General features: G+C 39.7%; 1 protein-coding gene across 2 annotated transcripts in view; it reads right to left on the reverse strand.

The window, feature by feature from the left end:
• Positions 1-1,260: 1,260 nt before the first annotated feature.
• The window catches only part of Edem3 (ER degradation enhancing alpha-mannosidase like protein 3), a 61,947-nt gene continuing 47,606 nt past the window's right edge, over positions 1,261-15,601 (reverse strand). For both annotated transcript variants that reach the window (XM_048431061.3, XM_048431060.3), the window contains exons 19-20: positions 11,468-11,653; positions 1,261-5,032 (exon numbers count right to left, since the gene is read on the reverse strand). In XM_048431061.3, the coding sequence (XP_048287018.2) occupies positions 4,626-5,032; positions 11,468-11,653 (593 nt within the window). In that variant the 3' untranslated portion in view covers positions 1,261-4,625. The remainder of the gene's footprint in view (positions 5,033-11,467; positions 11,654-15,601) is intronic.

The raw sequence follows: 15,601 nt of genomic DNA on the forward strand, positions 1-15,601 counted from the left end.
CAAGAGGCCCACCGGTGGAATTCCCTTTGTAGAGAGTGGATAGTAATTATGGGCCAGCATAAGAGCAAAGTTAGCAAGTTAGGCCTGGTGAGCCCCATGCCTTATGAGTAGGTAGTGCCGATGTTTGCTCTTCTTCATTGACCTTTAAAGGACTTACTCCCTCTTAGTAGACAAACCTGTCAAGTTTGCTTTCATAGCCTCTTTTAGTAGTTTAGCAGTAATGCATTCATTGTTCTCGAAGGTGGGGGACACAGTGAGGCTGGACTAACTGCCCAGAAAACCCAGCAGCAGATGCTGTCACGTCTAACCCTCAATCTCATCCCAAGCAGGAAGGGGGTGTGACTGGTCAAAAAGCAAGCAGGAACTGGAGGGAGAAGCAGGGTTGAGAAAGCGGAGAAGAGGGTGACCTGGGCCGATCTCAGGCTGGCCTCTGGAACTGCCTCTCTGTCACTGCCCAGTCACTAAATTTGGCACTGTAGGATGCTCGGAACTTGTTCCAGTCTTACAAATGATAATGGCCATTATGCAGCTTTTAATGTATCTGCTCAGACCGCGGGACAGCGGGGCGGGGCCATCGTAGTGACACTGGAAGGAAAAGGGCTCCTAGGGAGAACAGAAAAGGCCATGGCTACTGCAGTTGTTTTACAGATGTGTCACCACCACCCTCCAGCCACCATAGGCTCTGGCATTTGAATACTTGTTCCTCAGTTGGTGACACTGTCTCGGGAGGTTTAGGGGGTGTGGCCTTAGTATAAGAAGTGCCACTAGGGACATGCTTTGCGGTTTCAAGCCTCCTGCCACCCAAGTTTGCTATTTCCTGCTTGCAGTTCTAGATGGGTGCTCTTGGCTGTTAAGTCACTGTGGCTGCCGGCTGCTACTCCCTACCATGACGATGGCCTCCCATCCCTCGGAAACCAAAGTTGCTTTTAGTCATAGTCTTCAATACAGCAACAGAAAAATAACTAATAAAGCTACTTTGATAATAATATTAAAAGAGGACAAGTAATTTTATTAAATATAAGTAAATTCAAGGCATAAATGTTACCAATATTGACGCAGAATTATTAGTATTTAGTTTGAATTCTAGTTTGACTAGGCACTGTGAGTTTTAGAACTGATGTTTGCCTGGGTTTCTATATTCCAAAATGCCCCCAAAGTCACTGCCCTGTGGTAAAGAAAAACAAACAAAAAGAAAACAGATACCAAATTCTAGATATTTGCACAATGATTTTAAAAATTCAAAATTTAAAACTAGACCAGCATATTTACATGTTTTATTAAATTTACAATCAGTAATATAATCAAATACACAATTATATACAAGGATTATATACATTTGCCCAGACTTTTACATCACAGTACATAGTTTCCATTAGAAATATTGTATACATTTATCACCAAACAATAAAACCCAACAACAGTAGTGTTACAGCACCTGTTAGTACAGACAGCTTTTTCATAAATTACATCATAAGAAAATATACGGCTGTAAATTGGGCTTTTAAAAATGTCTTTTATAAAATCTGAACATACAATGTTTCATTCACAGAATGTTTTTTTTTCTATGTTCTGACTGTAGCCTTGTGCATAAAACGACCAGTTGGAATATTTACTAAATGCTACCCACCCCTCTAAAATTATAAGCACTATTTCAGTTACTTAGGCTGAGCTTTCTTTATGATGAATCTGGCATGGGGTTTGGTGAGAGAACAAATGCTGGCTTTGCTATAAGAAAGGTTTATATGATGGTAATTTAAAACTAAAAGAATTCCGAGAAAATTATTACATTACTGAAATTAAAGTCAGAGAGTACATAATTTTTCATTTTAAAATATCTAGCACTGTAAAGAAAAAGGAAAAGGAAAATTACAAAATAATTTGTTCTGAAACAATTATACTCTTTTTGGAAGCTTATTACATAGGTTAAAAAGAAAAGAAATCCTAACAAAATATCTCACCCCAAACATATCTAGTAAACTACAGTTCTTTCACACTTACGTTTTATAGGGAAAGCATTGTAAATTAGGGAATATAATTTCAATGGACTTTTTATGTGAGGGTAAAAAAAAACCAAACTATACCTAATTTTTACTAGGTAAACAAGTTTTAAAACTTGAAAATACCTGAATTAAATACTTGCTCTAACAGGTAACTTTCAACTTTCAGGTAAGATCCATACTTGATTCCAGGTTTGTAAACATTATATAAATCTTTCTTAGTCAAACAAGTTTATGGCTGTGGTGATCATTTCAGCTCTAGTTCTAAGCAGTCAACATTTAACTGAGGTAGACCAGATGTTTCTAAACCCAGGGTCTCAGAAGTCCCTGAATCTTCAGCAAGTAAATAAAATATCTATGAAAAGTTTTTAACAAACAACAACAAAAAAATAAAAAAGGAATCTATGCTGTTAAAATTTTCTAATGAACTCAAAGATTACTTTATGGCAGTATGTCAAATGAGAAAATGAATGGGGAATCAGTTAGAATGCTGTATTCTGAAGCTGAACATGTATCTCCTTTCTTAGGTGGGGAAAACTGAGTATTATTCCTTCTAGACAGTAAGCAAAACGTCTTAAATGTATTCCTTTAAAGGAATTGATTTTCAAAACAAATCAATAGGCTCATCTAAACCTTAGTGAAGGGCAACAGCGCCTCCTAGTGGCCAAAAAAACAGCAAGTGGCAGTAAGCTGGCCTTTTCTAGTATGGATTCTTCATGCCATTAAGTTCTTGAGGGAAAAAAAATACGCTACTTTGATAACTTAAAAGAGTTAGATTTAAACAACAATGGCTTTGAGCTACAAATACAAAATCAATCCATATAAGGCTTCTGTAATCAAAGTATCAGAGGAAATCTGTTCCTTTTCTCCAAGCCCCAGTCCCATAAATCAAGTAGTTAAGCTCCAGCTATTTTGGCAGCTTTGCAATTAAGATGAACGAAGCACGTCTACCCTTCTGTATACACTATGTATTATGGTTCTATCTTCTTGCACCAAACTTCACATGCAGAGAGACTAAAAATACCCATTTTGGTGTCAGGTTTAACTAAGAGCCAATAAAGAACTTGTTATACTACCCCATGACCCAGAGAATTCTTTAAGATTTATTACTCACTGAACCAATTAGGTTGAGCTGGAATTTTTGAAAGCAGGTATTTATCTCCTTATAAAATGGCATGTTTCCCTGGGACCTAAGACATACTGTACATGAATATACACAACTACAATACAGCTCTGCTGTCTTTAACAGCTCCATACATAGTCTAAGTTATTCAGTACCTCAAAACCATGGTTTAGAAAAAGGTTATTGTGTAGCGCCATGGTAAAAAGGAATTAAGTCTCTCAAATATTCCTTTAGAAGTATTAAAGTAAGCTTAAAATAAATAAAATGAATAAAACCATGATTTCAATGTAGAACTATCAATAAGCAAAACTGAAAATAATTAAATGTGGCCAGCCCAAACTGCCACAGGAAAAAAAAAAAGTCTCTTTCTTTTACTTATATGGCTATTTAGGTTTTTTTACACAGGTCACCAGAGGCTAATTTTCAAATCCACATCAGAAGGAGTATTTGTTAAAACAAAATTAAACAAACCTAAATCCATGATTCAACAGAAAATGTGACAGACTCCTTAGGTGTGATGCCAGAAATCAGCTTCAAAGGAGAAAGATGGTGGTCACCCCCAGACTACAGACCACTACCATGGCTTATCAGGGCTCCCCATAAGATAGGAAAATGGACCAGGGCTTGGGATGAGCCTTCTGGCGCACACTGGATACTACACATGGGATGGAGTAAGGCTGATGGCTAGAGTAACCACCTTAAGAGAAATGAACTGGAAAAGACATATACTCTACCCCCAAGGAGCTAATAATGCTGCTTCCCCTACGGCCCAATGAGAAGTTGATATTGCAACATTATAGTTCCTCTTTCTCTCTGCTTACCCCAAGGATCAACAACCGGTTTTCACTGTACTCTATGTCCCTCTTCTGGCCCCGCAGTTGGTCTCTATAGGAAAACTCACTGGAAAGAGTACACTAGCTTCACCTTTGGCTTAGATGTGAGGACATTGTTGGGAGAAAAGAAGAAATCAAGTCATCTTGACTAACTGTCACTGAACGAAGCAGGTGAAAGCACTGAGCAGAACCAGCTGTCACCCTGCATGCATCTGCTTCAAAGGCTGTGGGTCACTGAAGTGTCCTGTGGCGGCAGCGAGGCCAGGACACCACAGAACTCAGCCAAATCTTCTCAGAAGGGCTTCCGACCCCAAACCCACGGCAGTGAAGCTCCCTTCAATTAGGAAGCTGCACTGACTGCTGTTCCCACTTCCTATCAGCTGAATTTGTCTCGTCTACCTAGGAGTGGCCAGTCATCTTTCCCTGGCCCGGGAACTGAGGGTACGCAGTAGCGTCATTTGAGGGGTTGAGAGTTTCCTCTTTGGATAGGACAGTTTTGGTGAGGTCAGCTCTAGCACAGCATGCTCCAGGTTGCTACGGGAACTACTTACCCAGTCAGAACGTGCCTGAGCACTGCTCAGAGCTCCCAGGAGCGCCTGCTTGGATAGGATGTAGAAAACCACAATTTACTTCTTCTTCTTAAATATCTACCACCAGAGTCTTTACAGAGAGTCAGAGTTCGTCCTTCTCCATCATTTCAAATGCTTCTATATCTTCATTCCAGTCTGCTAATATGGAGTCTATAGGCTGGACCTTTTTGCCCCAGCTAACATTAGGATTGGAATCTTCCTCAGTTTCTGATTGTTCTTTAGGCTGGTTATCTAAATCTGTACATTCACCATCAAGACTTGTAGTCTCAAGGCTTTCTGTGGAACTAGGTATCTGTTCAGAAGGGGCTAAGCCAGCAGTTTCTTCAGTGTCTGCTGGAGACGATGGCTCTGAGTGAGAATCTAGAGGGCTTTCGGGGGTCTCCTGATCAACCAAGTCAACTGTTTGAGAAAGGGAGAGCATCTGTTCCGCGCTCTGACTCTGAGAATCATTTTCAGAAGATGGCTGGTCTTCACTTTCCATTTCAGGGTCTGTATGGGAAGGAAACAAGAATCACTCTCTCTTGAAAAGTGTACCACACTTACCACTTTGCCATGACATTAGGAGATGCAGCAGTCATATCAAGGGAGAACAGTCAACACTGGCACTGAAGGCAAGGTCTTCCAATCAAAATTCTGCGTAGTTACAGGCAGAATGTACGGCAGTGAAAAAGCCACTCCAAACAGAAAGGAGTAACAGTAACTAATTGCATAATGCTAACTTGGATGAATATTAGTGACAAAAGCACTAAACAAAATGCTAAAATGCATAAAAATTTCAACATATGACTACAACTTATTAAGCATCATGGCTAGAGATGGTTCAGTGACTGAGTGTGCTTGCTGCACAAACATTAGGACAAGAGTTTGGAACCGACACCCATGTAACTAGCTGGTGTCTCACGGCTCCCTCTAACTCCAATTCCAAAGGGTCCTACAGTCTCCATGTGCATGCACAAGCATGAACACATGTACACACCTGCACATACAGTCAGGCACACACATGCACGCACAATTTATTAATACCTAAATTAAAGAAAGCTTGCACAAGGAACATTCTAAATGGAATACATTTTAATATTTTAATATATCATTGCAAAATTTTGAAATCATATTTCTTGAAAAAAGTGAAATTACCACTCAGTGATCCATTTAGATTCAAACAAAAAAAACTGAATGGTTATAGGTATTAATATGACTCATCAAATAAAATATTGTCATAAAGACAAGAACTAAGATTATTAATAAAACTATTACTGTATATCTACAAACTTCAATTATTCTGAAATACACTAGGAGCCTGAGTAGGTAAAGTTTTTGTAATGAATATAAAATATAAAAGCCCTGGATACACTTTCCTTAGTTCCTACATTAAAGTACTTAGCCAGCCTTGTCACCCATAGGCCACACCCAGCTCAGCCTGTTTCTGCAGTACAGCCAGAACTCTCTGGTTGTCCACTGTGCCTGGTGCCAGAGAGAAAATTAGCGAAAACTAACACCATGCCTAACTAACACCTTTAAGATCTTACAGACCGACGAGAAAATGGTATTCACAAATACTGGGTATTTATACAGTAAGTGAAAAGCTCCACGTTCTATAGGGGAGATTGGTGTGTAGGAAAGCTCGCAGTAATACCATCTGAGGGCTCCTTCGGAAAGTAAGCAGAGACCTACTATGAAACCAACTAACCTTGAAGGAAAGAAACCTACAGGCGAGCATGTATAGTCACCCTCTCAGGTAGGAATGCCTTACTGGGGAAGTTTCTGTGCACACCTACACCCGCACATGCTTATTTTCTCAAGTTCATACACTTAGTTTTGGGGTGGGGTGATGGTAACTGTCACCCATTGGCTTGAGTATTGACACTTGGTCCCAGGTGCTCACAGTGGTGCGACTGGGAAGGTTTAGGAAGTGAAGTCTTCCCAAAGGAAGTGCTTCGCTGGTGGTGAACTCTGAGAGTTTTATAGCCTAGTCCAGCTTCACTGTCTTTATTTTCTGGTTAGGGTTGAAGATGTGATCTCTCAGCTTCCTATTCCAGCTGCCTGCTGCCATCATGGACTCAGACCCTGTGGAATGTGACCCAAATCCAACTCTGCTTTGTGCCGCCTTTGCCGTGGCATCTCACCACAGCGACAGGAAGGTAACCAGCACAGTTCTGGTTTTTGATTTGGAGTCAGAAGAGTTACTGCTGCACTACGAGCCCGGCTTTTTGTTGTTGTTGTGTGTGTGTGTGTGTGTGTGTGTGCTTTTTGTTTTGGCAAGGGAGAAAAATGTCTTTTTTCTTTCTTCTTTTTTAATGCAATGCCTTATTTTCTTTCTTATTATGTTACCATTTCAGTTTTCTGAACTGTGAAGGAGGCACAATTAAGTAAAGTTAGGAAGCCATGGGGTGAGATAAGAAAAGGGAGCTCAGAACTTACTACACTAGTCGACTGGAAGTTGAGAAAACTAACAAAGTCTTCGAGTTTACTTTTTAATCATATTATTTTAATCTAAAAGGATGGCCCAGGTCAGGGTTGCCCTGTCTAGTAACAAAGACTACTTTTGCCCAAGCCCCTTTAGAGGATATATGTGAAATCCAGAATAATATATATCTGTGATATATATTATTCTGGGTGTCTAGCTAATGTCATAAAATCACAGAATAATCAGGGTAGATATAAAAAAGAAATATAATTATTACCTATATGCTTATATTGTGACTGTATATTAAAAGTGAAGTGTGATGGTCTGAATGAGAAAGGCCCCCAAATGCTCACAGGGAGAAGTGGCACTATTAGGAGGTGTGGCTTTGTTGGAGGAAGTGTGTCACTACGGGTGGACTTTGAGGTTTCAGATGCCCAAACCAGGTCCAGTGTCTCACTCTCTGCCTGCATCGCCCAGCCATGACAGAAGTGGACGGAACCTCTGAACAGCAAGCCAGCCCCAGTTAAATGCTTTCCTTCAGAAGAGTTGCTGTGGCCATGGTGTCTCCTCACAGCAATAGAAACCCTACCTAAGACACTCTAATTTTAAGAAATACTACCAAGGTTAATAAAAAAAAAAAACTGGTAAAGAAAACTAAAGTAACTGCAAGTACCAGTAGCTCCTCAATAGAGGTGTCAACAATTAAAGGTGAAATCATATATTTTTTCATAATATAAACAAAAAACTACAAAAATAAATTATGACAGGTCTAAGGCTCATATTGCTTAATACTATATAATTATAAGAAGAAAAAAAGAAGAGCTGATTAAATTCACAGGTATGCTCCAAAACAGGAACTTGTCACATTTAACAGTTTTACACTCTCTATAAAAAAGATATGTGAATATAGGATTCCAAAATGAATCCATTTCTACTTCTTTTAGTTTTTGAACTACATGAAACTGAAATTCAGTAAGGGAAGAGCTACCATATGAAATATATCCCAAACAAAGCTTCTAAACTCCCGGCACAGGAACAAACAAATGATAGAAGAGAAGAGCAGGTGCTGCCCACTCGGCTTCTTAAAGCTCCTGAACCCACAGAGCAAGGAACAGAGGCGGCGGCAGCCAAGTCAGCCTGGGCATGGAGAGGAACAAAGACTCAAAGGAGTTGAGGGAGCCAAATTGTTATGTCTTCACTCGCAGGCTCCCACTGCCAGTGAAGAGGGTACGACAGTGACTCAGAAACACCAGGAGCAGAAGCCCAGCGAACATCAGGGTTCTTACTAATAAAGGGAAGATAACGCTGGTAGAAGACTTGAGTTTGAAGTTATACAGTCATTCATTGGCCAGCACTTTCTACGTTGACTGAAAGGAAAGTTCACAAAGGTAAGAAGACCTATATAATAAACACTTTTGCAACAGAATCACTGAACTATACTGAAGAAGAAAAACTAACATTCTGCCAAGAGTGGGAAAAAAATGTCATACAGAAGGGGCACCTGAACTGGGTATAGAATGGCTGAACTTGCCATAGGGGTGTGAAAAACAGGTAAGGTAATCCACACAGAAACATGGTCTGCTTAGAGAAGGGACGGCAGGCAAGCAAGGCTTCCTGCCCACAACAGCAGGCTGGGCCTCTCCAGGCAGGCAGCCATCTGCCCGCACAAGGTCATCCGCACTGGCATCAGACCCTGCCCAACTGTCTTCCACAGTCCAACCCCAGGACTGCAGCATCGCAGCCTACTCTAAATGGAGTTATCTGGGGACTCATACTGCTTGGCTTAAATTCAGGGCACTTTACAAGATGGGATTCTTTCTCATTTTAATCTCACCTCCATTTTCTGTCTGCCTTTTTACCAGACAAACACTAATACAGTGGGAGCCTTGAAAGCACTTGTCTCCAGCCTTTGGGGCACATAGCCCTGCTCTGTAGCCTGGAAGCATGGCAATGCACCGCACTCTAAAATGCTGATTCTTTCCTCCATAATATTAAGGAGCAGAAGAAACTGAGCTGCAAACTGTTTCAATTTAAAGGTCTCCCACACTTTTTTATTTGGGAGACAGGCTTGGAATTATTAAATATCTTTAAAAACTCAAAATTTGCAGCAATGAGACACTAAGAGACACAGTGTTAAAGGTTTTGTTCAAGAATAGGGTGTGGACAATGTAACATTTAGGGTGTCAATGGTCACCCTGAGGATGCAACATCTCCACTTGATGAACTTCTAGAGCCTCAGCTTCTGAAGAATGTGTAATATTTGAACACTGTTGCTACCAGATAGCAGGACAGCATCAGATATAAAGATCCTAATAGTCACACTTATCAGACCAAAGGTGGGTATTGTCTGGGGGCTTCTATCTCCTGTAAGTGCAAAGGACACTGAAGACATTCCGCTGCCTGGATTAGGTGCTTATTACAGGAGAGTACTTACATAATTCTAATTCCCAAAACCAGGAGACAGAACGATCTTCCAGGTCCTTTTTCTTGTCTCTTAAAGTGCAGGTAAAGAAGTGCTGCACTACAATTGCCTGGGAGTGTGTCTACACGTGGGATTCTGACTGACTGGTCCACCACAGGCACATCAGCCAATACTGACACAGGTGTAGCACACAATATGGTGATGGTATGGGACAAATTAATGATGACCACTGCAGACTTTAACTTCTTAAGAGTAGTATCCTAAGTGGATAAAGTGGTTGATCTGAATAAGCTATTATCACTGATTTCTCTTACAGTGATAGATATTCATCATAACCTGTTGTCTGGCTAATAGTTGTACATTCTCAAAGTGCTATTACATACACAGACCTTAACCCCTCTATTAAAGGTGCACTCTAAGACTAACAGCTCAACAAGTTACAGACTGTCAAAGTGCTTTAAAGCATCATTTATGTAATGTCTTTTTACTGCAGTTTTTATGGGAATACTATTCCTTAACAACTTTTTTCTAGTAGAACTGACTGCTCTTCCTACCCTTCTCCTGGTGTGGTGAGCATGTTCTTTACCATAATTACAGTCTTAACTCCTGTGTGTCCCTCACCTCCACAGGAGCTTATAAAACAAGCCAGTATTTTAAATATTTTACTTTTATATAAATGAAATGATCCAAAGTAATTAATTTCTTATGCACCAATGTTGCTATCAGAGTGACTCTTGCATGGGCATGGACTAGTGAATTCACCTAGAGTATGGAATATATAATTAATAGAATTAGTTATAGCAGGATCGATAAAAACTTATTATGGGACAACTGACTGAATATGGAAGTTATTAATTGCATTAAGCCATATATTATCATGATATTAAGTGAAACAAAATTATATATGTATATGTGGGTATCAGACACACATACATATATAATTGGTTTATTAATGCAAGATACTTACTACTGTTAATAATGTAGCTTGGAATCATTTTACCTTTTAATATTGCTGCTGAAATTCCAATGGTAGCAGAAAACAGGGGGAAAGCAAAGGCATTAAAGCATTATACAGATTAGTATTAATTTGCCTGTGTTTGATGCACAGCAGAGGAGGAAAGTTGAGAATTTTGAAAAGGGCCCCAGGAAAAAAGAACTCAAGTACATAGGTAGGTTTAAGAAGATCGGGACCTATTTGTGTTCTGTTCCGACTACACATCCTTACACACCCAACTCATTCATTCCACTGCTCTTAAGTAACTGGCAGTTCAAAGACTCTCAAAGACCAAAGCAATATAAGAAGACAAAACATGGACTGGAATAGCACTGTACTGTTAGCCTTTTCAAAAGACGTCTCATTGGGCAGTCACGCTGAATTCAGTTAGTTTTTGAGGATCTGTTAAATACCCTATGGGCTATAACAACCCCTTACAGATTATACATGCCATTCATTTAAGGGGGACAGGAGACACAGTTCCCAAATCCTCAGGTGTGAAAACTCTGCAGCCTTTACACAGTGGTTTCCAATAACTTTCAAATTACTAACAACCCTTTAGCCTAAGGAAGATTCTATATTCTTATGAGTTAAGGTATCTTGCTGGTTAGGCAAAGCCATTTGTACCTCCTGTAGTATAAAATCCATGTGATAAACGTATATAGCAGCAGGGAGACATGCCTGCATTTCTAATGCCTCCGTCAACAGTGGCCTCAGAGTACAGGTTGCTGGTGAGACTGCTACTATCATATTGTATACACGTAAAAAATGTAATTCTAAAAGCATTCTAATTCAGTCATCAAAGCAAATGTTTTACGATTTATAATAAATTACTATTAATATTTTGTAATATTAATAGCAAATTATAATAGTTTATTATTTAATATATATAATTTAATGATACAGTAAAAATAAATGCTAATAATATTAATAAAATAAATATAATAAATTACTATTATTTCCAAGAGAAAAATTCTAAACCATTTTCTAAAATATTTACTTGTTTTACCAGCAAACTAAAAATAAAAAAAGAAAGCCTGTGCCACTTTTGTGAGGCCCTTTGCTCCCGGGCTAACAGGACTAGTGCAGCGGCACCGCTGTTACCTCGGTCTCTGGCTTTGTCAGAAAGGAGGACCTCCACCTCCTCGTGCTCCCGGATGGCATCCAGGATAATGTTTCCTTCTTTGCTGAACAGGAAGAGCATGGGGATCTTGATGTCGTCAGTGTCCTTCCCATCACCTGCCATCTGGAACAGAGGGGCGGTGTCACTGCTGCTCCCCTCGTTGTCATCTGCTCAGAGAACAAACACAGCAGTCAGGGCATCTGTCACTGCGGAGACACGCTGCTGCTGCCGCTGCTGCTGCTGCTGCCGCTGCTTTTCCTACTGACAGTAAGGAGTTTATGCTCCAGGAAAATATATATAATCTTCAGATCAACTAATTTTATGATTTAGCCTAAGAAAATAATTGAAAGCAGCAAAAACTCTAAACTCAAAGAAATCTACTGGAGTGCACAATTATAAACGGCTCTCAATAAATTATAATGAATTACTTGACACAGGAAAACAGTATATGAAAAACACAAATTTCTATGATTATGACTGGAATATTTTCACATGTTTAAGGAAAAGCCTGCAAATGAAAGAGTTTAGTGATCTGGATCACACAGGTAGAACTACAAAAACTTTTAGATTTCATCTAATGGATGTTAGAGTTTGAGTATTCCTGACTCAAAAACTTAAAATGCTCTGAAATCACAAATGTTTAGACCAGGGATTACTTAACTAGGAATAAGCTGAATTACACAATATTGCTATTTCACACTGGTTACGCAGCACTTAAATTCTCTGATAGTGTAAGTACCAATCACATCCACACCAGCATGACACAACCGTCTCCTGAGGAAAATGGCAGTGCCATCTCACACACCACTTGCTTCACAGGCCCAACTAAGTGGCCAACACGATATGTTCTCTTAGTAATTGATCAAAAGATGGCTGTCTGACCTCCAGTTCCTCTAGCATCCTACAACTGCCACCCAGAAAAACTGCTTCTGCTAGTGGTGGGTGCAGCCGTGCGAGGGACTCAGCCTGAGGGCTTGGCTGCCTTGTGAGAGCTGCAAACACAGAGGGAGCAGGTGTGGAGGGCTGAAGAGGAGGCGCAGCCGCCAGAGAGCCCAAGACCAGACAGCACTAGATGGAGAGAGACAAGAGAGGTGTCAGCCGTGTCAATTCCAGCTGTATGTCTGACTCTTTGGCTGAAGGAAGAGCACCCCTTTCCACAGAGTGAACAACCTTCTTTCTTAAAATAACAAGTAAATTATTACCTCCCGCTGGCAAATGAGTCCTAAGGTAAGTTGTATTTCTAGTATCTTTAGTCCTTGTAGTAAAAAAAAAAAAAAAAAATGAAACTCAAATTTATTCAAAGGAAAAAATGTTTTGTCAGAAAAAAAAATCTTAGGAAAAAGAAGTCTCACACACTCCTGTTAAATTTCTTTTTAAAATTAAAATTTGTGAGAAGAAAAAACATGATTTCCTTGTTGTTCCACAGACCCCAGTGTAGAATTGTGCATCAACAGCTACTAAAGAAAACGTCTGACCTGACCGTCTTTATAAGTCACAGAGCACCACAAAGACTCCACCCAGAAACTGAGAAAATCTTCAGACAGAAAGGTACTTTTTAAGATTGATGTACACATCCCACACTGTTCTATACTTCAGATCTCTGTTTTTAAGTCTTGGTAAGTAAAAAATGCTCAAAATTATAGTGACAAAATCTATTAAATTCTTCAGTAAGAGTAGTCTCAGTGTGAAAATAGCCAATGATGGACAGGATCACTCAAGGGGCCGGGAAATGGTTCAGTTGGTACAGTGCCCACCACACCAGCAGAAGGACCCAAATTTGGATCCCAAGTGATCAAATAAAAGCTGGCATGGTGATGTTCATTTGTAACCGAGCACTGGGGAACAGGTAACCCCCATAGTTCACTGGCTAGTCAATCTAGTCATTCATGAGTTCTGGGCCCAGTGAAAGACTGCTTCAAAAATGAAGTGGAACAGTTGGGAAAACACTAATGTTGACCTGTGGCCTCCACATATATGAGGACATAAATATCTATACACAAACAAATTTGTACACATACACACTAAGAAAGATTTAAGTCAGAAGTCAGCAAAATGTCCTGTAATTGGCCAAAGTGCAAATGCTACCAGCCCGCATTCTCTGCGAACTACCCATTGCTGTGACTCAAAGCACTCAGAGACAATATCCATATGACTTCACGTGGCTATGTCTCAGCAACACCAAAACTGAGGTACGAGGTGGAGGAGGGCCACACCTCCTAGTCTGCTAAATGTGGGTTTAAGTTGTTAAACACAATTTCTCCTATAACTTTTTAACTAATGAAATTTATTCACTTAAATCAACATTTTAGTTCCCATACAGAATAAACAAAGGGAACAGTAAATAGCTTTTGCTGAAACAGATCCTACTACTTAAGTGGTCACATCTTCTGTTTTTCATGATGCTAGAATCAAAAGCAGGACCACTGAGCTATAACCTCAAACCTTTAAATGTCTTATGGACTTTCAATGTAGAAATGAATTCTAATTAAGGAAAGGGAAATGGAAAATGGACTTTCCTGGTCAATTCACAACTGATTTGTCTTATAGCTCTTTCTAAATGCAAATGCCTTTTTACCTTAAACATGCAAAATATATATTCCTGCTGCTAGTCATGGCTTGTTAAGAGAGAAAAAAAATGGGGGGGGTTGGGGAATAGCAAAACTCATAGGCTAAAATACAGGGGTAAAGCTGGTAATTTGTAGTTTCAGTGGAAAAACATCCACTGGGATAAAAAACCCTAACAACTAGTGCTTATGTGCTTCCAGTATTTGGAGCTTAAAAAATCTTTCTTCAGTGGGAAAAGATCTTCAGTAACCTCACATAAGACAGAGGGCTGATCTCCAAAATGTATAAAGAACTCAAGAAACTGGTCATCAAAAGAACAAATAATTCAATTTAAAAAAATGGAGTACAGACCTAAACAGAGAACTCTCAACAGAGGAATCAAAAATGGCTGAAAGACACTTAGGAAATGTTCAACATCAGAGAAATGCAAAACAACACTGAGATTCCATCTTACACCTGTAAGATGTATTGCTGGTGGGAATGCAAGCTGGTACAGACGCTTTGGATGTCAGTGTGGTGATTTCTCAGAAAATTAGGAAACAACCTTCCTCAAGACCCAGTAATACCACTTTGGGGTATATATCCAAAGGATGCTCAATTGTGCCACAAGGACATGTGCTCAACTATGTTCATAGCAGCTTTGTCTGTCATAGCCAGAACCCAAAAACAACCTAAATGCCCCTCGACCAAAGACTAGATAAGGAAAATGTGGTACATTTTCACAATGGAGTACTACACAGCAGAAAAAATAACATCTTGAATTTTGCAGGAAAATGGATGGAGCTAGAAATATCATTTTGAGTGAGGTAATTCAGACTCAGAAAGACAATTATCACATGTACTCACTCATAGGTGGTTTTAAAACATAAAGCAAAGAAAGCCAGCCTACAAACCACATTCCCAGAGAACCTAGACAACAATGAGGACCCTAAGAGAGATATACATGGATCTAATCTACATAGTAAGGAAAAAAATTCAAGATCTAAGTAAATTGGGAGCATGGGGATCATGGGAGAGGGCTTAAAGGGAGAGGAAGGGGAACAGAGAAAAATGCATAGCTCAATAAAATCAATTTTTAAAAAAAGCAAAAAAAAAAATCTTTTTTCTGAAAGAAAAGACAAGTGAAGCTGGGCCAAGGCTGCACTGCCATTCTGTGGCAGAGCCACTAACTGCACCCACAAGTTTGCGGCTCCAAAGCCTGCCACCCTGTGGGGGAAGGGAACTCTCTTAAAGCTGTACACTGGGTGGCTGAGTGTTAATCCTTCCCTGGGGACTTTAGATCTCAAGGGCAGAGTTTCTTTTCCGGGGTGTGGGGCATTTTCACAGCACTCCAACTCCACCCTCATACCTCAGCCCAAATACTGACCTTAATATACGGAAATCAGTACCTGGGTTTTCAAGAACTATAACCAGAAAGTATCAATTATCAAGTCCTTTATGGTGTCAAAATAAAAAATTAAAAAATAACCTGATATACCCTTTGATAAGATTTTAGAAAAAAAAGGAAAATCGCCCAGATGACCTCTTTGTGATCAATAAGCTGATACAGA

This window comes from Myodes glareolus, chromosome 5 (assembly GCF_982192425.1).
Source record: "Myodes glareolus chromosome 5, mMyoGla1.1, whole genome shotgun sequence".
Classification (NCBI taxonomy): domain Eukaryota; kingdom Metazoa; phylum Chordata; class Mammalia; order Rodentia; family Cricetidae; genus Myodes; species Myodes glareolus.